The sequence below is a fragment of the Equus caballus genome, chromosome 10, assembly GCF_041296265.1.
Source record: "Equus caballus isolate H_3958 breed thoroughbred chromosome 10, TB-T2T, whole genome shotgun sequence".
NCBI lineage: Eukaryota > Metazoa > Chordata > Mammalia > Perissodactyla > Equidae > Equus > Equus caballus.
Window position 1 is genome coordinate 87,392,437 of NC_091693.1, and position 22,469 is coordinate 87,414,905.

General features: G+C 44.0%; 1 protein-coding gene and 1 long non-coding RNA gene across 4 annotated transcripts in view; one reads left to right on the plus strand and one right to left on the minus strand.

The window, feature by feature from the left end:
- Nucleotides 1-22,469, minus strand: part of SLC2A12 (solute carrier family 2 member 12) — a 61,766-nt gene that overhangs the window by 8,823 nt on the left and 30,474 nt on the right. Inside the window, exons 3-5 of one of the 2 annotated variants that reach the window (XR_011422254.1) lie at nt 19,325-19,417; nt 14,373-14,495; nt 10,688-10,820 (exon numbers count right to left, since the gene is read on the minus strand). Coding sequence is in view for 1 of the 2 variants with exons in the window: in XM_001504376.5 (XP_001504426.3) it covers nt 10,688-10,820; nt 14,373-14,495 (256 nt within the window). In the remaining variant the exon portion in view is untranslated. The remainder of the gene's footprint in view (nt 1-10,687; nt 10,821-14,372; nt 14,496-19,324; nt 19,418-22,469) is intronic. The other variant, XM_001504376.5, reaches the window with a different exon arrangement.
- LOC111775385 (uncharacterized) lies at nt 1,118-21,009 on the plus strand. Of its 2 annotated transcripts, XR_011422255.1 has the most exons (4): nt 1,118-1,271; nt 2,275-2,425; nt 8,443-8,565; nt 19,363-21,009. It is a non-coding gene; the product is annotated as an uncharacterized lncRNA (long non-coding RNA). The 2 variants fall into 2 exon arrangements; XR_002811051.2 differs by lacking the exon at nt 2,275-2,425.

Genomic DNA, 22,469 nt, shown 5'->3' on the forward strand with positions numbered 1-22,469 from the left:
TGTCAGCATCCAGACTGCTTCCTTGTCTTATTCCTATATTCAGTTCATTCACTCATCCATCCATTCCTTCATTCAATTATGAGCTTCAATTATATGTTAAGGAATTATTCCAAGTTCTGGGAAACAACAGTGAACAAAATATACAAAATTCCCTGCCATCAAGGAAGTTAAATGGAGTGAGAGGAGACAGACCATAAACCAAGTAAAATGCAGACAGTATCAGATGTGGAAAAAGGTGAAACAGGACAGTGGATGCAGAGTTGGGGACACGGTTGTGATTTTAAACAGGGAGACAGGAAAGTCTGAAGGAGGTAAAGCAGGAGAACAGGCAGATGTCTAGGGAAAGAGAATTCAAGATGGAAGGGGGTAAGTGCAAAGAGCTTGGGTCTTGCACGTGCCTGGTGCATCCGGGATGCAGCCACGAGGCCAGTGTGGCCGAGGAGAGGAAGAGGGAAGAGCAGAAGGGTATGCAGGGCCCTACGGGAGTCAAAAGGCTTTTATTCTGAGATGAGAGCCGCCAGAGGATTTGAGCAAAGGAGTGGCTTGATCTCATTTAAAGCGATCCCTGGCTGCTGTGTTGAGAGAAGACTGGAGGGGACAGAAGGTGAAATAAGGACCAGGCAGGTGGCTGTGACAATAAAAAGGAGAGAGATCGTGATGGCTAGGATCAGAGGGTAGCAGGGAAGGTAGTCAGCTCAGCATATGTTGAAATAAGCAAACACACTTTTCTGATAGATGGAACTGTAGAGCGTAAGAGAGAGAGTGAGGGCAGACTCCAAGGCTTGTGGCCAGAGCAGCCATGATAAAGTGGACATCAGCTGGCATGGAAAAGCAAGTGGAGTAGGTCTGGGCAGCATCAGGGTTCGGTTTAGAACATGCAAGTTTGAGATATCTGTTAGACATGTGAAAAGAGAGGTCCAGCAAACAGTTGACAGACAAGCCTTGAATTCAGAAGAGATTGAACCCGGAGATGTAAATTTCGGAGTCAGGGCATAAAGATGGAATAAATGTGACCAGGAGCCAGGCAAGGAAAGGGTTACTGAGAATGTGATCGATAGCTAATGTGGACTGTCAAATGTTTTCCAGATAAGGAGAAACTAAATGTTCTGTTTTTCAGAAATTGATGTCCCCTTCTTGCAAATGTTGCCATCTTACAGTGAAATTTACACGGTTGCAGCAAGACCCCTGCAAACTGCTCCAGCTCCAAATGTCCAAATGTTACCATGGACCTGTTATGTAGTGACATGTTACATTGAACTCATTATGTAATGGTATGTTGCATTGAACCTGTCATGTAATGGTACCTTGATTTTGTGGTGTAATGACCTGCACGTGCACCCTGATTGAGCTCAGTTGTTACAAAGTTGGTAACATATCCTCTGCACTCTTATGTATAAGGTCTACACTGGCACTAGGCTTGGGGAGAGACTGCTTTGGGAGCTATCCCCAGGGTTCTCCATTGCCTGTGCAAGCAATAAACCTTTTCTTCTCTTACTTCTGCCTTGGTTGTGCTTTTCTGCTCTGCACTCCCCAAGAGGCAAACCCCTTGAGTTCTGCTACGTAAACGCTGTAACTTTGTCTGAGAGCAACGAGCCAGTAAAGGGGCATAGAGAAGTGGCTGGAGGACTAAGCCCTAGGGCATGAAAACTTTAAGTTAGGAAGTAGGAAGATAGGATGGAACCAGCAGAAGATGCTGAGGAGGAGTGACTGGGAGGAGACAACCAATGTAGTCCCTGAGGGCAGAGAAGCAAGTATTTCAGGAAGGAGGGCATGCTTAGTCAGTCAAATGCTGGGGTCATCACTGAGCCAGCCATGAAGGGGAATGAGGATTTATCACTGGGCTTAGCAACCTGGAGGAGACTGGGATGTTAAAAAGAGCAATTTCAGTAGAGGAGTGGCCATAAAAGTCTCATTGGAGCAGGTTCCTGAGAGAATGGGAAGAGAGAAATTGAGGACAGTGAATCTAGACAAGTTTAGGAGAACTTTGCTATAAATGGTAGCAGACAAACAACAAAAGCTAGAAAGGAAAATGGAATCAAAGACCTTTATTTTTTTAAGAGGGAGAAAAAAATCACTCAAGGTTTGAATGCTGCTGAGTAGAGATCCAGGAAGGAGGTAAAATATGGATGATGCAGGCGTGCACAGGGAAAATTGTTGGAGAGCGTCCCAGAGAAGGGAAGGGATGGGGGTGTATTTGGATCAAGTACTGATGTGTAGGTTGATGTCAGAGATTATGGAAGCTCCCCTCTGACTGTGTCCATTTTCTCTGTGAAGTCAGAAGCAAGACCATCAGTGGGAGCGAGGAGGGCTAAGGAGGTGAGGAGGTTTCCAGAGAGAGAAGGTGGTGTTGAGCGCTGTCCAGGAGAGAGGCGGTTAATGGCCAGGGACACGTGTGACAGCCAGGCTGCATGGAGGGCCGCTGGAGGTCAGTGATCATGGTTTAAAATGAGACCCAACCCTGTGCTGGTGTGCCTCCTCAGCACGTTCAGCTGGGTGACTGCAGACGCTCACTTGACATGCCTTAAAAAGTAAATCAGATTGTGTCACTCCCCTGCTTCAAATACTTGAGTAACTTCCCATCACACTTGGAATGAAATCCCAACTCCCTCAGCTTGCAAAGCCCTGCACAACCGTCTACCTACTTTCTAACGGAATCTCAGATCCAAGTCCCCTGGTCACTTCCCGTTCCCAGAACGGGTCAGGCGCGTTTCTGATTCAACCTTTGCACTAGCTGTTCTCTTGGCCTGAATTGTTTTCCCCCCTATCTTTGTGGGGTTGGACTTTATCATCACCCAGATTTTATCTTAAATGTTACCTCTCAGAATGACCTCAGGTCAGCCAATCGAAAGCAGCCCCACCCCATCATTTACTATCTTATCAGCGCAGTGTCATTCTCAGGGCATTTGTTGCCTGACATGCTCTTGTAGCATCTGGTGCAGAGCAGATGCTGGGGAAATGTGTTGAAGAAATGAATCTGGATGAATGAATGAAGACATGGCCACCTAAAATTAACTGCAGCAAGTGAAAAATAATCTAAGCCTCAGAACAAAAATGTTTACAAAACATGACCTTGTTGCGTTTCTCTATTTGTTTCCACTTCAACTGGGGAAAAGAATCAGTCACAGCTGAAATAGCAAATATGGCAGATGTCCCATTTTGAGTTTGTAGCTGGCAGGGCAGAAGTTCAAAATAAGATCCTTTCAAATTACATGATTGCTGAAGTCTTTTCTGACCTCTCCGCTCAGTCACTGTTTAGTTTATAAGAAGCTTAACCACCTTGGAAGAATGTTTGTTGTCTCAGCCTTGTAGAAATAGAAATAAAAGACCTCAGCTCCAAATATGAGAAAGGAAAATGGTAAGCAATGTGAAGTATCAACTTGGCAGTGAACTTGATATTATAAATAGTTTCCTTTCTTACTCTTTGGAAAATCATTGGGGAATACACCTCAGGACCGTCTGTTCCCCTGGTGACAACAGTTGCTTCATTGTTTCATTAACTGCTAAATTCTTAAAGACACCCTTAACCCGGCAGTGTCCTTCCTCATTCTTCAAGGTCACTTCAGCTTCTGTGTCCTCGCAAGTCCCAGAGCTTTCCATCACCCCGCATTTACTTAACTAGTTTGAGAACTTTTCAATACCATTATGTATTTTACTTTGTTTTTATTTTTATCTCTGACATTTCCTTCCAGGGAACCTTGTTTAACATACATACTTCATACATACTTTGGTTAATTTACACAATCCAGGCTGCTTACATTTCCATGTTAAAAGCTTCTCCAGCCTGCTGCTTCCTGCTAAGACAAGCCCAGGCTCTCCAGAGTTGCATCAATAGGAGTGAAGATCTCAGAAAGCACACTTTGTTTCCTTTCTGCCCTCAGAACTGGGCTTCCCCACAACATACCCCCTAGTAGATACTGTAGCTGCTGCTACACATGAGTTTAAAATGTAGAAGGATGTTGCCAACTCGTCTTTCATCATCCTCTGCATCAGCATCCTTATCTAGCTGTGCTCTTCACACCAACCTCCTGGCGTCTGTCATCTGCTGGGGCCCCGCAGCACTCTGGCCTCTGGATCTCCTAATTTACCATTTATAACTTTCTTGGAGAGAGTCTGGATTTAAGTTTGAGTAATTGCAAAACTCAAAGATAACAGAGAGTGATGTCAGCATCATGGTGGAGTGAGTTCTCCCAGCGATCTCTCCCCTCCACCATAGAATGAAAAAGACCTTCATACTCCAACAGAGGACATCCACATAACACAAAAGATGTCCAAGAGACCCACACAGCCACAGCTTGGAGGGCAGAGAGGCTGGAGACCCCCTCAGAGGAGGTAGAACACGGTAAGAGAAGACTTCACTCCCTCCCCAAAGACTGCAATCTGGGACCGCTCAGCTTCTGAGAGTGAAAGAAGGGGGGAGGGGATGCCCGTTTGCAGAAACATCCAAGATCCCCAAGGTCCCTCACAGCTTAGGGGAAAACTCCTACAGAGGTGAAAGCTAACTCAGGGTGACCTCATCAAGCCCACACCTCAGGAGAGCAGATAGCAAGGGCAGAGCAAGAAAACCCCAAGAGCACGCAGGAGAAAGTGCCTCTCTCCCAACCCACCCTGCTCTATACCAGCCCCAGTGCCTGGGATCCTGGCAGAAGGCAGAGGCCTCGGAATATGGGGCTCTTGACCCCCACCCAGTGGTGATAGGTGGGAACTGCAACCAAATAATACTAGGATGTGAAAGAACAAAGTCATGCCCTCTAGCTGTATCAAAAATTACATTATTATGTTAAATCTCCAGAGTAGATAGAAAATGACAAGTACCCAGAATTCAGTCCTGAGGACGCAGAAATATATAATCTAAATGACAGGGAATTCAAAATGACTATCATCAAAAGACTCAATGAATTATAAGAGAATGTAGAGAAACAATTCAATGAGTTCAGGAGCTACTTCACAAAAGAGATTGAAACTCTACAGAAGAATTAATCAGAAATATTGGAGATGAAAGACACAATGGATGAGATAAAACAAAATATGGATTCTCTGAACGCTCGAGCAGACATCATAGAGGACCGAAGCAGCATAATCGAGGATAGACATGTTGAAATGCTCCAGATAGAGGAGGAGAGAGACCTAAGACTAAAAATAAATGAAGAAAGTCTCCAAGAAGTATCTGACTCGGTTAGGAAATGAAACATAAGAATTATAGGTATTACAGAAGGAGAAGAGAAGGAGAATGGAGCAGAAAGGGAAAACAGGATCGAAACAAAAAGACAACCCACCAATTGGGAGAAAATATTTGCAAATCATATATCCAACAAGGGGTTAATCTCCATAATATATAAGGAACTCACACAACTGAACAAGAGAAAAACAAACAGCCCAATCAAAAAATCGGAAGAGGATATCAACAGACATTTTTCCAAAGAAGATATACAGATGGCCAATAAGCACATAAAAAGATATTTAACATCACTAGTCATCAGGGAAATGCAAATCAAAATTACACTAAGATACCACCTTACACCTGTTAAAATGGCTATAATCACTAAGACTAAAAAGAACAAATGTTGGAGAGGGTCTGGAGAAAAGGGAACCCTCGTTTACTGCTGGTGGGAATGCAAACTGGTGCAGCCACTATGGAAAACAGTATGGAGATTCCTCAAAAAACTAAAAATAGAAATACCATATGACCCAGATATCCCACTACTGGGTATTTATCCAAACAACTTGAAATCAACAATCCAAAGTAACATATGCACCCCTATGTTCATTGCAGCACTATTCACAATAGCCAAGACCTGGAAACAATCCAAGTGCCCATCGACTGATGATCAGATAAAGAAGATGTGGTATATATATACCATGGAATACTACTGAGCCAGAAAAAAAGACATTCATCCCATTTGCAACAACATGGTTGGACCTGGAGGGTATTACGCTAAGTGAAATAAGCCAGACCGAGAAAGACAAACACCATATGATTTCACTCATATGTAGAATACAAACAAACACATGGACAAAGAAAACAGTTCAGGGGTTACCAAGGGAAGAGGGGTGGGAAGTGGGCACAGGGGGTGAAGGGGAGCACTTCTGTGGTGACAGACAAGAAATAACGTACAACTGAAATTTTACAATGATGTAAACTATTGTAAACTCAATAAGAAATAAAGTAAGAGAAATGCGATTCTTTCAAAAACATTTCATAATTCAGTTTTACGAATTTAGACAGATTCCTTCCCCACCCTGAATTCTGAATGAATACATTTTGTTGAGTTGTAGGTGCCTGAATCATGTGTTCTTAGGGAATGTCTTATTCTAGAGTCCACTGGATGGAAAGGTTGGCTTTCCTTACGTTTTGTCTTCAAATTTTCATTTAGTTTGCAATTGGATACATTCTGACAGCCCCATATGAAAAATAGGTCTAAGAGTTTCTTAACCTGAACATGTACAGAACGTTCCACTTTCAAGTGGAGTTTTTAGAAAGGGAGCAGTAAGGACTGATAATGAAGTAGGCCCTTAGCTTCCTGCAATTAATTCCTTGTGACTTTCTCCCTGCTTCAGTTTTTGTTCATATCGCTCACAAGAATTTTAGCAACCTTCCTTTCTGAAGGAATTTTGCTCCCCCAGCTAGTAGATGGGTAGCTCAAAAGTGCATATACACAAGGTGGATTTCCATGAAGCCATAAACTTTCCATAAAGGAAACTTCAGCTCCAGGGCCCCTCACCTGCACAGCCCCTACAGGACCCACAGAGTCAGGCCTAACTTTACATTCATAATTTGTATTATTTTTCTTAAAGACGGCCCTCAAAAGCTTAGGCTCCACAAAATGTGGGTCTGCCCCTGCTTCCATAATTTTGTACCTATGGGTTGAGGACCAAATTATCTCCAACACGGACATTTCCACTCAACTCCAGCACCCAGGGTTCACCTGCCTTCTTTCCCTTCCATTGCATGACACAAGGGTGCCTCAGTTGCAGTCAATACTGAACCCAGCATTGTCCCCAACCCCCCAGAATCCTGCCTCCCCAGTCTGCTCCTCTTCCGGCTCTCATGTGGATGAATGTCTCCACTGTGTACTGGGTTAGTGCTCTCAGCTAGAGAGAGATCCCAGTTCCCTCAACTGTCTTCCCCAGTCTAGCTGCCCAGCCTCTAGCCCTGCTCCACCCCTGAGCCCCAAGGTTTCCCTTCTGCTCCCTCCCACAGACTCCTCCTAGCTTCCCTCATCCAGCATCTCCCCTTTCCAGTTTCCATATTTTGCCAGAGTGCTCCTTCAAAAATCTGGTCACTTTTTAACCCCCAGTTCTGTTGTTTGCCTGCCCGCCAGCTCTGCCTTCAGGATGAAATCCACATTCTTCCCCAAGATGGACAAGATCCTGCCTGACTGCTCTCTGCCCTTTCTTCTGGGCTTACCTTTCATCCCCAACTCAGAACCTGTCCTCTTCATGCGACTCCGATGAGGATACAGTTCTCTGCCTGTGACCCTCCTCTCTCACGCATACTTCTTTGCCCAGATAACTCCTTCAAGATTCAGCTTTGGCATTATCTCTTTCAGGAAGCTTTTATAGATGAAATCCTCCAGTATACGTGACTTTCCTTCCTGCTGGCCAACACTGTGTGTTTTCTTGTCTGTCTCCTAAAGTAAGGAAGCTATGGATTCTTTGTCTCTTATCTCTTCGATTCTTTCCTACTTCAGTGTCTGGTCCATAGCAGCTGGTCAACAAAGAATTGCATAAATAATATCTGAAGCGGTGGAGAGGGGAGTGGTATGGAATAGCCAGTATGTCTCATTCATCCGAACACACAGCTCTTCCTCCTCCCATTGCACAGATTGTGTTAGACCACAGATTAAATCACATCTTATGGTTCATACATCCAAACCTGTGTGGTTGATACTGTTATCTATGATGCAGGATGTGGAATTTCCATCCTCGTATCTAACCCCCACACACTATGAATTCAGCATTGGCCTTGTCCACAAGTCATCAAATTGAACAGTGGATACTTTTTAATTATGTGCTAGGAATCGATGTTAAGCTAGGCACTGTGAGGTTACATAAGGAAGAAAATGGACGGAGACCATTCCTGGGAACCAAAACTTTATAACCTGGTTAAGGAGGTGAAACCACAGGCGTTTTAGCTAAGACAACATAGAAGAAAATGAGACTGAAAATGCTGAGAATCCAGCAGAAAGGAATGCCAGCCAGGGCTAGAGTAACTCACAGCTTTGAAGATGAGGATTTGAGTTGGCCCCGAAGGCATAAGGATGTAAGGCTTCAAAGATAACTATAATGTAGGAACAGAAGGAGAAGTAAGGAGGTAAGAGTCAGTGAGGTGGGAGGGATCCAGGGAAGAAGACTGTCTCATAGGAACTAAAAGAGAATTTCAGGAAAGAATGGGTGTGGTAGATGAAATGTGGCACTAAATTCTTTGTCCTTCATCCTTTCTAGAGATGAAGCCATTTCTACACCGCTGGAGTCTGGGCTGGCCTTGGGACTTGTGCTGAAGAGCGAAAGTGGTGGAACTGGTGTAGCGTGACTTCCCCATGGTTAGCCAGCACCTATTGCCACAAGGTGAGTGAGGCTCTCTCAGACCTTCCAGACCAACCACTCCTCCTGCCGACGGTGCCACATGAGCAAGTCCAGGTGAAATGAGCAGAAGCAGCACCCGAGAAACCATAGAATCATGAGAAATAGCAAATTGTTATTTTAAGCCACGACTTTTTGGAATGGTTTGTTATACCTCAACGGGCAACCAATGTGAACAAGCTACAGGGAAGGAGGGAAATGAAGGATGACCAAGAGATTTGGAAGTTGTCAGTGTCCTGACATCTCAGTTCTGGAAAAGGCCCGAATCTGCCACAGATGCTTCCAGTTACAGACGACTGCACTGAGTTATCAAGGTCTGAGGCTGTTAATTATTTGACTCGTGTATTTGTATTTGATAGTCTTGTTCAGATTCTTGCTCTCCAAGAATCCCAATCATTTGGTTTCAATTTTCAAAGAGCCAGGCAGTGCGCTGGTCAGGACAAGGGTAGAGCTAGCCTTCCTGACAATTATACTTCTCTTCATAAATGAATAATTTTCATTTTCATTTAATTTTAAAAACAGGGCCTCTAGGGGGCTGGCCCGGTGGTGTAGTGGTTAAGTTTGCACGTTATGCTTTGGCAGCCTGCGGTTCATGGGTTTGGATGCTGGGTGTGGACCTACACACCATTCATCAAGCCATGCTGTGGTGACATCCCACATACAAAAGATAGAGGAAGATTGGCACAGTTGTTAGCTCAGGGCCAATCTTCCTCGCACACACACAAAACCCAGGGCCTTATCTGTATCAAAAATTAGCTCTAGAATTTGATATTTAACATACGGCTTAAATTAAGAGAAAAGTTTTTCTGCTTACTAAAGTGAAATGTTTTAAAAATGTAAGCCATTTAAAAGTATATAAATTATAAGGTGAAAATTGTCCACAGTCCTATTCACTATACACCTTAGTGAACCAGGATTAACGGGTTGGTCTATATAAATACATATGTGCACATCTGCCTACCATCAGTTTACCTAATCGGGTTTACTCTTCCTTCAGAGAAAAGCAGAAGAATCACTGTGCCCACACCTTCTGTAGCAACCACACATTTCTTTCTAGTGTATGGAAAGTAGTTTTAGAAGAAAGCCACAAACTGTAAATCTGTAGTTTCCTCTCATTATATTAAAACCCAAGAACCAGTGTCCTTCCATTTTCCAGTGTAACAATTTTTTTTTGGAGGAAGATTAGCCCTGAGTTAACATCTGCTGCCAATCCTCCTCTTTTTGCTGAGGAAGACTGGCCCTGAGCTAACATCTGTGCCCATCTTCCTCTACTTTATACATGGGACGCCTGCCACAGCATGGCTTGTCAAGCAGTGCTTAGGTCCACACCCAGGATCTGAACCAGCAAACCTTGGGCCCCTGAAGCTGAATGTGCGTACTTAACCTCTGCTTCACCGGGCCGGCCCCTCCAGTGTAGCGATTTAATCCTAGGAAGAGGGAGCAGTTTCCCTCCTTCCTGCCCCCGTGCATCACGCCCTCTCCAGGCCACAGTGTCCGCCCGGCAGAGCTGAGTTCTGCAACTGAGGGAAGAGGGGAGTGTTCTCGGCCCACTTCTAGGTCAGATTGCTTAAGCAGTCTCTCCATGTGAAGTGTATTTAACCAGTTTTCTAGATGCCTGTTCCTAGAAGAAAGTCTTTATTTTCTTAAACTTACTTTGTGCCATATTTGGAATAACTGTAGACATTTAAGCCCAAGAGTTTTTCCAACAGTCTCAGCTTTAACAGGTAAAGAGATCTACACGTATGCTAGAGATGGAAGAGCTGGAGCCCATGGTTCTAGCGCAGGGTGAGCGCGACATTCCAGGACCCGCCCGAAACCCCAAACCAACCCCTGGTGTGCGGAAGCGCTTGGGAGATGGGAGGGCTGCTTCCGTCATCACTGAAGAGAGCTCTGAAGCTTCACTTGTTAGAAAGCACTGGTTATGCTGATTCCTTCGCTAGTCACCCAAATTAAACACACAGCAGGGAAACTGGAATTATGCTTTGACATACAGTTCCACACCAAAGGGAATATCCGAAAATAAGTGCAGATATTATTATTTACTTGCATACAAAAGCTGCACTTTTGACCAGAGTGTTGTTCAGAGAGCAAAGCACGTAACACTTACGCTTTCGCCAGCTCCGTCGATATTTGTTCCAAAGAGCATCCCTTTGTCTGAGGTATAAACACAACAACAAAGGCCAGGGACGCCAGACTCATGATTGTATAGAAGAAGCACACCCACGGCAGACCAATGTGATCTGTCAAGGACAGAAGAAATTGATTAGACACGCGCTATGCGTTGCTTTGATCCTGCCTGTGGACGGCCAATTCTTAGAACGTACATAAAAACATTGGTATTTTCAAACGCACGGGTAGGATCCAGGGAAATAGCAATTACAAATTAAAAATACACAAAGCCAGCCGCTGACAGTTTCATTTGTACAACCTATGCCAGCTTTCTCTGATAAAGTCGACAGCAGTCTTGCAAGTACACGATTTAAACCCAGTGGCATCTTCTTGGGAAGCACGCTTTTCTTTTCAAAATGGCAATACATGCGCTCATGGCGAAAGAGACTGCACTGAAACCTAGAAAGCAGAAGGTAAAGAATCTCTTCTCACCCTCCGCCATTCCTCTCTTGGAGCAGCGTGGTTTCTACTTGGTGGACGTTTTTAAAGACATATTTATACAGATGGACTTTTCTTCAAAGGAGCTCACCCTTCTTTACTCTAGTTTGAATAAGTCATTTCATATGAGCAATATTTCAGCATATCGGTAATACTTCTTCCCAGGTTCAGAGAAAAAAAAGTGATAATGGTTCTAGTGAATAGTTCTGCTTAACTTACTAAGATGCATCAGCAAGAAGCAGGATCCTCAAGGTTTTGATGGATCCCACCTGCCAGCCTAGTTTTGCCTCTGACCACTTCTAGCCAAAGGTATCATCCCTTTGTAGTTACAGGCCAAGGTCAAGGTCTACTAACTGGTGAGAAATGGCCCCCAGCGCACTGGAGCCTGCCGTTTGCAAGGTGCTGCCCCCTGGCTCGGCAGCAGAAAGTCCAGTGTGGAGAAGAGTCAAGAGGAGCAAGCTGGCTTTTTCTGCACACGGCTCAGACCGACTGCGGCCTGTGCCAGTGCAGACGGCCCTCCCCAGCTGCATCCACAATCACGATGGGTCGGTCAGCACACTGGCCGAGCAGTTCTTAGTGAGGCAGCTTGGTGCATGAACGTGGCGGGCAAGGACCTCAACGTGTAACCACGATCAGCCGGTTGTGCTGAGCTGGGAGAAGCAGGAAGAGGATTGCGCCTCCGCTGGCAGTTTTGACTAGAGTCCGGTCCTCAGGGCTCTTCTTGCTGCTGGCTCACGGTTTTGCCCAAATGAATGTTTAATACAGTGCTTGTATTCTTCCCTCTCTGGAGCATGAAACCAGAATGTAGACAGTGAAAAAAACCATACAGGGCCTCTCATCAAACTTGTCCCCTGCTCTGTCTGAGCACTTTCAATGATAGGGAGCTTACCACTTTGCAAAGCTTCTCGCTGCGTTGTGAGCCAGCTCTGCCTGTTCTAAAGGGATTCCTGACGGATTCCGAAGTCCAAGTCCACCCTTCAGGACCTGCTGCTCAGAGGTTCTGCCTGGTCCCCTGGACCAGCTCTCCCCTGCCATCTCCATGACAGTCGCACAGGTGTCTGCATCTCCTCTGTCCCTTCCCTCAGCCTCCCCTCTCCGAGCCTAACGTCCTGAACTCACTCTGTCCTTCACAGGCTGCAGGTCACATGCCCGTGTCATCCATATGGCCCTCCCTCGGTGGACACACGGCAACCCTCTTAACATGTTTAAAGAACCCTTTTAAAATATCTTGCTCAGAGCAGAGCACAGTCCTGCAGCTGTGTCATGACCATGCAGAGTGAGCTTTTCCTCCAGAACACTCCGCTTTTATTGATACAGCTGAAGTTGCAATACAGGACTTGGCTCCCAGGGCTTGCGGCCAAGCAGAACCCTTGCATTCTTTACTTGGAAAATTGATTTTTGAAAATAAGTATAGAATTTCAAACTTAGTCCAATGAAACGTCATCTACAGGTTTGAGACCATTCCAGGTTTTCTTTTTAAGCAGATATGCTTTCCCAACATCTGTTTAAGAGCCAGTGCGGGAGAGCTTCTGAATCTTCGTTAGCTCATCCTACACGTTAGCCATCCTTGCCAGAGGTGTGTGTCTTTTTCATCCCTCATCATTTCCGTTCTTTCTTTTATAGTTCTCTTTCTCCACACCAAACAGCAGGTAAGAGGGGTGTGTGTGTGTGTGTGTGTGTGTGTGTGTGTGTGAATGTGGAGGGCACACGTCCATGTATGTGATCAGAGTAGGAGAGGTGTGGGATATAAACATTTGAAAATTTTATGTAAAAACCCAAATCATACTTAATCAATAACCCCAAAAGTTAATTTCCAAAAGTATATGTACTAGAAAAAAGGGGGCTGACAAGATTCAGAAGTACTATATATAGATACATACTTTTTTTTTTTTTAAAGATTGGCACCTGGCCTAACAACTGTTGCCAATCTTTTTGTTCTGCTTTATCTCCCCAACCCGCCCCCCCCCACCCCGTACATAGTTGTATATCTTAGTTGCAGGTCCTTCTAGTTGTGGGACGTGGGATGCCGCCTCAATGTGGCCTGACAAGCGGCGCCATGTCCGCGCCCGGGATCCGAACCCTGGGCCGCCGCAGCGGAGCGCGCGAACTTAACCACTCGGCCGTGGAGCCGGCCCCAGATACATACTTTCTTGAGTATACATCAACTTTTGAAAATTTGTATGTTATATATATTATTTAATATTTATATATTATATATATAAACAAGGAAAGAATGAAAACTCAAGTCATTGGTCAATTTTGGAAGTTGCTGGGAGCCATCTCATTATTTTGAAAGCTAGAAAATAAAGAGAAAGTTTCAAGTATTTATCTCCCCTTTCTTAAATGATTCATATTTCAAGACAGGCAAATTAAGTTTCTCCTTCGAGGAGTAGCGCTTAGGCAAACGTAGAAGGAACGACAGAATGGAAACAGCGGGTCTGGGCAAAGATTCCCCAAGGAAGCAACACGACAAAGTGGGAGACAAGTGACGGGACGAGCCTCTGGGGGCAGGACACACGCCAGCACCTGTGAAACCAACCAGAAAATCTGAAACCCTCCAGCCTCTGGATCTAAGTGGCAGTTTGCAGGAAACACAGGGGACAGGAGTCGTGAGATAGGACCACACTCAGGAAAACCCTGCCAGGGGAGAATTATGGGAAAAATGACCCAGTTTCTTCATTAAAAAGATAGTGTGGAGAGGAGGGGGAGAAATGGAGATGAAACCCACCAATTACAAGGCCCGTATTAATCAATTGTAAATTGTGTATTTGGATCATGATTCAAAGTATAAAAAATAATTGTAAGACAATTGGAAGAATGTGAACACAGACTGGCTACGTGATACCAAGGGATTATGATTAATATTTTTAGGTGTTAATATTGTGATTATAGCTTTTAAATGCCTGATCTTTTAGAGGTCCATGTTGAAATTTTATAGACAAAACAGCATGATGTCTGAGATGTGACTCAAAGCAATATGCTCGAAAAGAGTAAGTGGGCTTACAAATGAGTGAAGGTGGAGAACTGCTGAAGTTGGGTGGTCGGCACGTCAGATTCCTTGCCCTTCTCTTTACTTTCGAATGTGTTTGAAAAGGTCCACAATGCAACATCTTTTAGGTGAGTGTGCTTTCCTGACAGTTGCCCTGCGAGCACAAAGGCACTAGAGGAAAATAATGATTTCTTACCCGTCACAGTCAAAAATGTCAGAGAGATGAGGAGGTTGATGCCCCAGTTCATGATGGAAGTTAAGGCAATGGCTCGTCCGCGAATTCCACCAGGAAAAATCTCGCTCAGCAGCAGCCAGGGCACTAGGAGAAAGCAAAGGCGGGGAGGGGGACGGCAAAATTATCAAAAGCCCATTGGAACCGAGGGCCAGCCCGCGGATCCTGCCCTGGTCCTGCGTGGTCTGTGGTTGGAGAGCTGAGCAGGTCCTTCCTTGGCAGAAGAGAGAACGGATGTCCCTTCTCCTCACCTTCAGCCAAGTGAGAAAGGGTCCAGGAGAAACACTGAGAGCCTTGACAATCGTCCCTGGAGGTACAGGGAGGGTCATACAGCGCTGGTATGTGACACAGGCCTGAGAAATGCAAATGGGAGGGGCAGCGGCTGGGGCCACCCGCCAGAGAGGCAGCTTTGGACATCTGCCAAGCACAGAGCCTCGGTGCCAGACCCCGGCTCTACCTGCTCGACGTCCGGGCCCTTTCCTGTCATCTCCTTTGCCACTGACCTTGGAGAAGTCCAGCATCACAACTAAGGAGTGGGTAGGAAATAGAGCTGGGAGGCCGGGAGGAAGGAAGCCCGCTCCTGTCACTTCTCCCACTTGGGTTTCCCAGCCTGGGGCAAGCTGGGTAGAGAGAAGCTCTAAATTAAATAGAGCTTCAAGATTTGATTATTAAACTAGACTAAACATTTGAATTTCTGAAAGGAGACTCTTCTTGGCACGAAAACTGATCAGAGGACTTTTCACTAACTGAGAGTGACAGGGAACATTATAGGACATGCCTGGTGGGACTAGAAAGGGCAGGAGACAGGCGAGTTAACTTACCTCGTGCTCACAGCCCTCAGACCAAGTTTGCCTAATAAAAGAGCTGCGAGTTCTTACGTGGACTGAGCCCTTTACAAACTTTATCTCCTTTAATCACAAAATCCTACAAGACAGGAACTGTTACTCTTGTCTTTCCTAGAAGAAGAAACTGAGGCTTAAGGAGTTAATAATTTGCCAAGGTCACAGAGCTCCTAAGTGGCCAGAGATGGCACTGAGCCCTGGCAGTCAGGCTCCGGAACTCATGCTTTTTAATCACGGTGTGCTCTTGGTGGTGGCTCAATAAATATTTGTTAATGAGTAAATAAATGTGTGGTAGAAGGACCTTTGATTCTGAGGAAAGAAGGAGTTAGGAGCTGCCCCAACCCCAGCTCCCTGCTGACAAAGTCACCTTGTATTGGAGAGCCAGCATTTATAGACCAACCAGCTGCGTTGTCCTGGTGCACAGGAGACCATGGTGGGTAAGAAGCAAGAAGCCAGGGAGGTGGGGCTGGCCCCGTGGCCGAGTGGTTAAGTTCGCGCGCTCCGCTGCAGGCGGCCCAGTGTTTCGTCGGTTCGAATCCTGGGCGCGGACATGGCACTGCTCGACGGACCACGCTGAGGCAGCGTCCCACATGCCACAACTAGAGGAACTCACAACGAAGAATACACAACTATGTACCGGGGGGCTTTGGGGAGAAAAAGGAAAAAAATAAAATCTTTAAAAAAAAAAAAAAAAAAAAAGAAGCCAGGGAGGTGCCCCACTCATCAGCAACCACTTGGGCCGCATATTCAAGAATCAAACAGGGGCCAGCCTGGTGGCGCAGCAGTTAAGTGCACATGTTCTGCTTGGGCCACCCAGGGTCCGCTGTTCACGTCCCGGGTGTGGACCTACGCACTGCTTGTCAAGCTATGCTGTGGCAGGCATCCCACATATAAAGTAGAGGAAGATGGGCACAGGTGTTAGCTCAGGGCCAGTCTTCCTCAGCAAAAAGAGGAGGATTGGCAGCTGATGTTAGCTCAGGGCTAATCTTCCTCAAAAAAAGAAGAGAATCAAACAGCCAGCTATGTTTCTAATTTAACGGCTTGGTTCTCAAGACAAGAAGATACTCTGTACAGAAAACATCTGCTTGTTGTAAATTTGCTGTTTTAAAGTAAGAAAAAGTAATTTAATTACAGAAGAGAGCTAGAAAAAAGTTTCTTTTTCTTGACTATCTTCTCCAAGTGAATCTATATAGGGTTACTTTTTGGGCATGGAAGATAATGCAACAAAAGAAACATGATTGTTATTGTTCTAAGTAATAGGGAATTCACAAATAAAATTGCATGTCCCTCCCCCGCCCACCTCAAAAGACTTTCACTAGTTTCTTGAAGATTATATCCTTGGTGGGGTCCCTTTGCTCTCAATGAGGCCAGTGCAATACCCAGGTAACCTTGTCTTGAGCTTTGCAAGACTGGGATCTGGCTCTGAGTAGAGCGACGGCTGTCTAATTCTGGTGAAGCTTTTGTAATGACCTGCCCTTGGACAAATACAAGATAAATTTTGTGAATCCAATTTTTTGAGGCTAAATAATCTATGCCACAGACCAGTCCTCCCGTGGCCCTTCCCGCCATGGGCATTTGAAATGGGTTGGGGTGGAGCAGAGGGTTCCATGTGGCCTTTTGCTCTGGTGGCCATGAGGAGGGGGTGGGGGAAGGGACATTCTTTCATTTTCTTTTTGTAGAGGGGTTAGCACAGGTTGTCTTGATCTACTTCCGTCCCCGAGTCATTACCTCGGAAACCCCTCCCCCCTCCTCACCTTGCTACCTTTCATCATGATGGCCTCTTGGAATTATTTGGTGGGATTTGGGGAGTATCATCGCTGGGGTCATCAGAGCCATGTTGGCCTCAGATGAGAACGAGTGGCTCCGGCTGTCATAGAAAGTGGTGGATTTTGCCAGCGAGAAGATGGGACAGTCACACAAAGCACAGTTATACGTGCTCGGTCTGAACTGTCAAAGGTTTGGCTAAAGGATCCCAGGATCCACACTGAAAGCCTGTCCTAGGCAAGCATTCAATTCAGCAGCCGAGCGAGCCCTCAGGCGGTTTAGCCAGTCAGCGAGCAATGAACTGAGTACTGAAAAAGACACTGCCCTCAGTCTCTGATGAGAACTTGGTGTCAGGGAAACCCTACATCTGATGTTTCCAAAACTAATGTATCATTGCCAAAAGCTTCTCTTCTTTTTTGATCTAATGGAAAGAATTCAAGAATTGGTGCCTTGGTTTATCTAATATTGACAAACTGGATGTTGCAGCAATTGACAAGTGTTTTGACAAGGATGGTTCAACCTCCCAATCTGGAACCTGTCAGTTCAAAAATAAGGAGAATATCATTTTAACAAGGATTTCAGAACCATAAAATCACAGGTTTTCAGGTCCAGAGAGAGTGAAATAAAAATCTGAAAATGGTGCTTGCAGCAAAATGGAATTTGCTGAGAGGGTAAAACTCTCTCTCCCCTTGCCTGACTTAGGAGCAAAATGATGCCAGAATCTACCAGCCTCCATGTTCCCTGGAAAGAAGCTGTGAGTGCCCAAAGCAGGAGGAATGAAAAAGCTCTATTCCAGTTTATAAGTAAAGAGGACAGAGATACAAACCATCACATGGGGGTTTAATATGTTGATGTTTATAATGACAGGTGGAAGTTTTCTTAAAATCACTGATTTTTTAATGAGAGGGCCTAATTTCTCTCCCAAGGAAAATCAAGTTATCGCTATAAGCCACAGTGAAGAAGTGGTGGCTCTCTCTGGGTGTCCTTGTTATGCCCCACCCTGATGATAGAGCCATAGGGGATGCTTCATGCTGTTTGCTTGTGAGGAATCCACAGGGTGTTCAGAGATGCAGTGAACGCTTCTACAGCGAGCACAGCTGCTGCAGTTTCCAGGCTCTGAGACAATTCTCCCGGACCTCTGTTATTCCACCCCAACCCCATCATTCCAGGGCTAAGTCAGAGCGACATGTGCTTCTGTAAATGTCAGAGTCTGCACATGTCTTTAAGGTCTTCTCTATGCTGCATGGACTGAGGAAATTTTGGCCTTGCTGGGAGATCACTGTCCACACCCGCTGGAACTTGTATTTCCCACAGTATTAAATCACCAGGGCTGTCTGTCAGAACTTGCCTGACCCAGATGAAATCTGCAGATAGTGTTCATGGCGGCACAGAGAGTCATGACAAGACCGTGAAGGACAAATGCTGAAGTGTATCTGGGTGCAGTGGACTTGGATTAATAGAGGCAATCAATGGAAATGTCTCAGCCCTACCGCGTGGACACTGCCATGCCTGTCTCCTGCCCCCTCCCTGTTTCTGCCGCTGCCACACGTTTTCCCACTGGAGCTGTCATTTAACTCCCTTTGCTGTTGGATTTAAACCCTGCGCCTCTCCAGGCACACTTTCCATTTGACGAGCTCTTCCTGAACCACCTAACGTGCTAGCCCCAGGGTTGAGAGACTCATGGAGATCTTGAAACTCTTACCAGAGAATTCCTGGCAGCTCTGGAGGAGGTCAACATGCGGGCCACAGAGTTTTCACCACTTGATCTGCCGAGGAGCCATGCCCTATACTTTGTAGGATTCCTATGGCTTTTCTTGCCTTTGCAAGCAGCTCCAGCACCCTAGCTCTCTGACCACAAGGGAGTACTTTGTGTGAATTCGAGAGGGAAATATGCCCATTTCCTTCCAACCAGTTGTTTAAATCCTGACCTCATAATTTCCCTAAATGGGAAAATTATGTTCTTTAAAAAATACGCTCCACCATAAGCCACCATTTCCAACATCAGCAATGATGTGGTGGCTCTCGTATTTTTATTTTTTGTGTTCTCTCTTCTCTCGGTTTCTCTGAGTTTTGCTCCCTCGTGTCCTCTTCTAAAATAAATGCTTTATTGAAGAATGCAGTCGTCCCCCCCTTATCCACGGCAGATATGTACTAAGACCCCCAGTGGATGCCCGAAACCGTGGATAGTACCGAACCCCATGGTCTATGTTTTTACTATATAAGCGTACCTATGTCAATAAAGTTTAATAAGTCATTTATGCACAGTAAGAGATTAACAACAATAATTAATAATAGAATATGACAACATACAGTGATGAAAGTTATGTGAATGTGGTCTCTCTCAACAGCTCTTCTTGTACTCTCCTCACCTTCTTCCTGTGATGACGTGAGATGACACAGCGCCTATGTGATGAGAGGAAAGGGGGAACGATGTAGACATTGGGACCCAGGCTTGGGCTACTGTGGACCTTATGCTTCTAGCTTAGAAGGAGGAGCACCGGCCTCCAGGATGGCAGCTGACCTCGGGTGACTGAAACTGTGGAAAGTGAAACTATAGATACAGGGGCACGACCGTATTATCTTGGATTAGTTACGTAACAAACCAAGAAGAGCAATGAAATAAAGCTTCCACGCTCCCCAATCTTTCTATCTTAATGATTTCTAATCAAAACCAACTGAAATGATTTTTTAAAAATGTTTTAGGAGAAACTGGACGAAATGGAGTAACCCTCAGTAAAAAATGCCAGAGTTAAAAATGGACCCCTTTTGTGAGGTGGTACCCAGTGGGAATAAGAGAGAACTATGGCGTGGTGTTCAAACTTTCTCGCTTGTGTAGCCTTTAAATTAAGTTGAAAAACTAAGTACTTTGTTCCATTTATAAGTCAAAATCTAACATTTGTTTCACCGTAAATTTAAATGATAGCAAAGAATGCAATTTCTATTGTATTATAAACTCTAACATTTAAAATAGAACACATCACTTTTAAATATTTCCAGTGAAATTTTAATGCCTTTCTTATTTGATACTCGTCATCATCCATTTAAAAAATATAAGAATAACGTATTTAACATAAATGTCATAGTTTCTTTTTCACCTTGAACTTAGTACTTTATCCTACTGTAATGCGTTTTTAGGCTGGAAAGTCTTTTATTGATCACTGTATCATACTGCTCTGAAAAAAAATGACCTTAAATTGAAATTTTAGGTTTCTTTTTATTTCTGCTAAGAGCTTCAAAGTATTTTTTCTCATTGAAGTTATTAACACAATAATTAATACAAAATAGATCAAAATTATAGAAATATGTTACAAATTTTTAGAAATAAGTATTAAATATGAAAAGTGAAATTTATTGGAAATATTCCTCTTCATGGATGGTGAGTTTTTCCTATATTATGTACCTGTGGGTGAATGTCTCTTCCTTCTAGAATAACATGATACATTTCTACCCTTTAAAGAGATGAAATTTATTGTTCTTAAGAATAATGAAAATAGATGGGGAGTCGAAGAAATTTTATAATAGCAATGTCACTCAATTCTTTGAATTAACAAGTTGTTTGTAATAATGTGTCAGCTGATAAGTTGATGAGATCTTCCTTTAGTTTTGTTGAAAGGAAATTATTGGGACTATCTAGGCTTATGAAAGGATTATTATCTTGTCATTAGAGTCATTTCCCACACCATGCCCACACCAGGATTCCTGACGTTCTTTCAGTTACCTGAGTGTTCTGGAGGTTTTTGTACTTTGGGACATGTGTCATAGTAAGTTTTTTTGATGGGTAATAGGTGTGCTTTCTTTTCAGTGGAAAAACAATTACCACTGGGGAGATAGGGAAGAAGAAATTTTGGGAAATGGATTTTTCCTAAAAATCAAGAAATTGATTTCCTTTGACATATCATTGAAGGAGTACTCTGGAAAGCAAAGCCCGGGAGTATGCATGTCCCTATCTGCAGACCACTGAACTGAAGTTCAAAATGAAAAACAAAAAAAAGAAAGGAGCTACAAGAAATTCATTTTTTCTGGTTTAAGCTTGGCTTGAGCGTTATGTTTCAGACGTATTATTTTGTGTCGTGCTTTCTTCATGACTGATCCTTTGGGTGTCAGTCAGAAAAGTATTAGAGGTTTTAATGTTGCAAATGTCTGTTTCTTTAATTCATAGTTTTCCAGGGATCGGACTGTGACTGTAGTGCTGGGCTGAGAGGAGAGTTAAACACCGACACACAGTTGTGACGTCATGGAATCGATGGTGTCGTTTCACTGTGTGTTTAGCTGTGCTCACGCTACAAGATTGCACTTGGAGACTCTGGCTGGATACCACTTCTCCATCGTCTAACTAACTCCAAAGAGGAAAACGGGATTTAATTAACTAAAGGCACATATTTCTGTAACATTTTTCCTCTTTTGCTTGGATGCAAATTTAGTATGAAGCTGTTCCGATACTATTTTCAATTTACTCTGCATTATTTTAATGATTAACACCAGAAGACCAAATAATTCACCACTTTAATCCATCAAAATGACCTATAACTTAATTAATTGGAAAAAAGGAGCAGTATTGGTGTGAATATTGGTGATAATTGAAACTTAAGATTTAAAAGAAAAAAAAAAGATTTGAAAGATCTTAAAGGTAGACACACTTAACACAAACCCGTTGTATGACTATGATTTATAATGGCTATATTTGATAATAAAGCTCTCCTGTTTAAAGAATAATAATTTATGCAATATGCCTTGATTCTCTAAAGCTATATGATTATCCTGCAAAAATGTTGGGAAAGGAAGATGATCACTAAAAAAGCCTTTGACCGGGATGGTTCTGAATATTAGGGCCCTGAGTCTAGGAGGAAATATGAAGACTATCAAAATCTCTTTGAAATATTTGATTTCCTTCTGGTCTGTAAGCCTGTCTCTTCTAAACCCAGGATAATTTGGAGTGAAGCAGCTAAGTAAACTTCCAAATTAAAACCTGCTGTTCCACATCCCTGGAATTGTCATAATCCTTAGCTGTGCAAACATCGTATGAACACCTTATTTTTGAAGAGCTAGAGTTATTTAGGTATGAAATCTAAATTTAAATGTTATGGCAGATGAGTCTTATGCTTCCTACTGATACCCATCCTCCAAAAGGCTGGTTAAACTCCATAAAACCAAACCAAACAAAAGGCTAGGCTCTATAGTCTTTGAACTTTAAAAAATTTTAGTTTCTTGTTTAAAACACAAAGACGGTCTTTTTAGGATATTTGAGCTGAGAGACAGTTCTCCACGGGTCTCTCGCCTTCCTGTGTGTCTTGTGAGCAAAGGCGCTGACTGTCTTTGTTCCAGACTGTCTTTCCAGGCATGTATGTACAAGAACTGCCTTGGAAGACAGAGATGGGGTCTCCTCTGAGGCAAACGTTTGTCTACTATGCAGTAGATTAAAGATAATGTCTCTCTCCAGCGAAGAAATAGGCTGGCT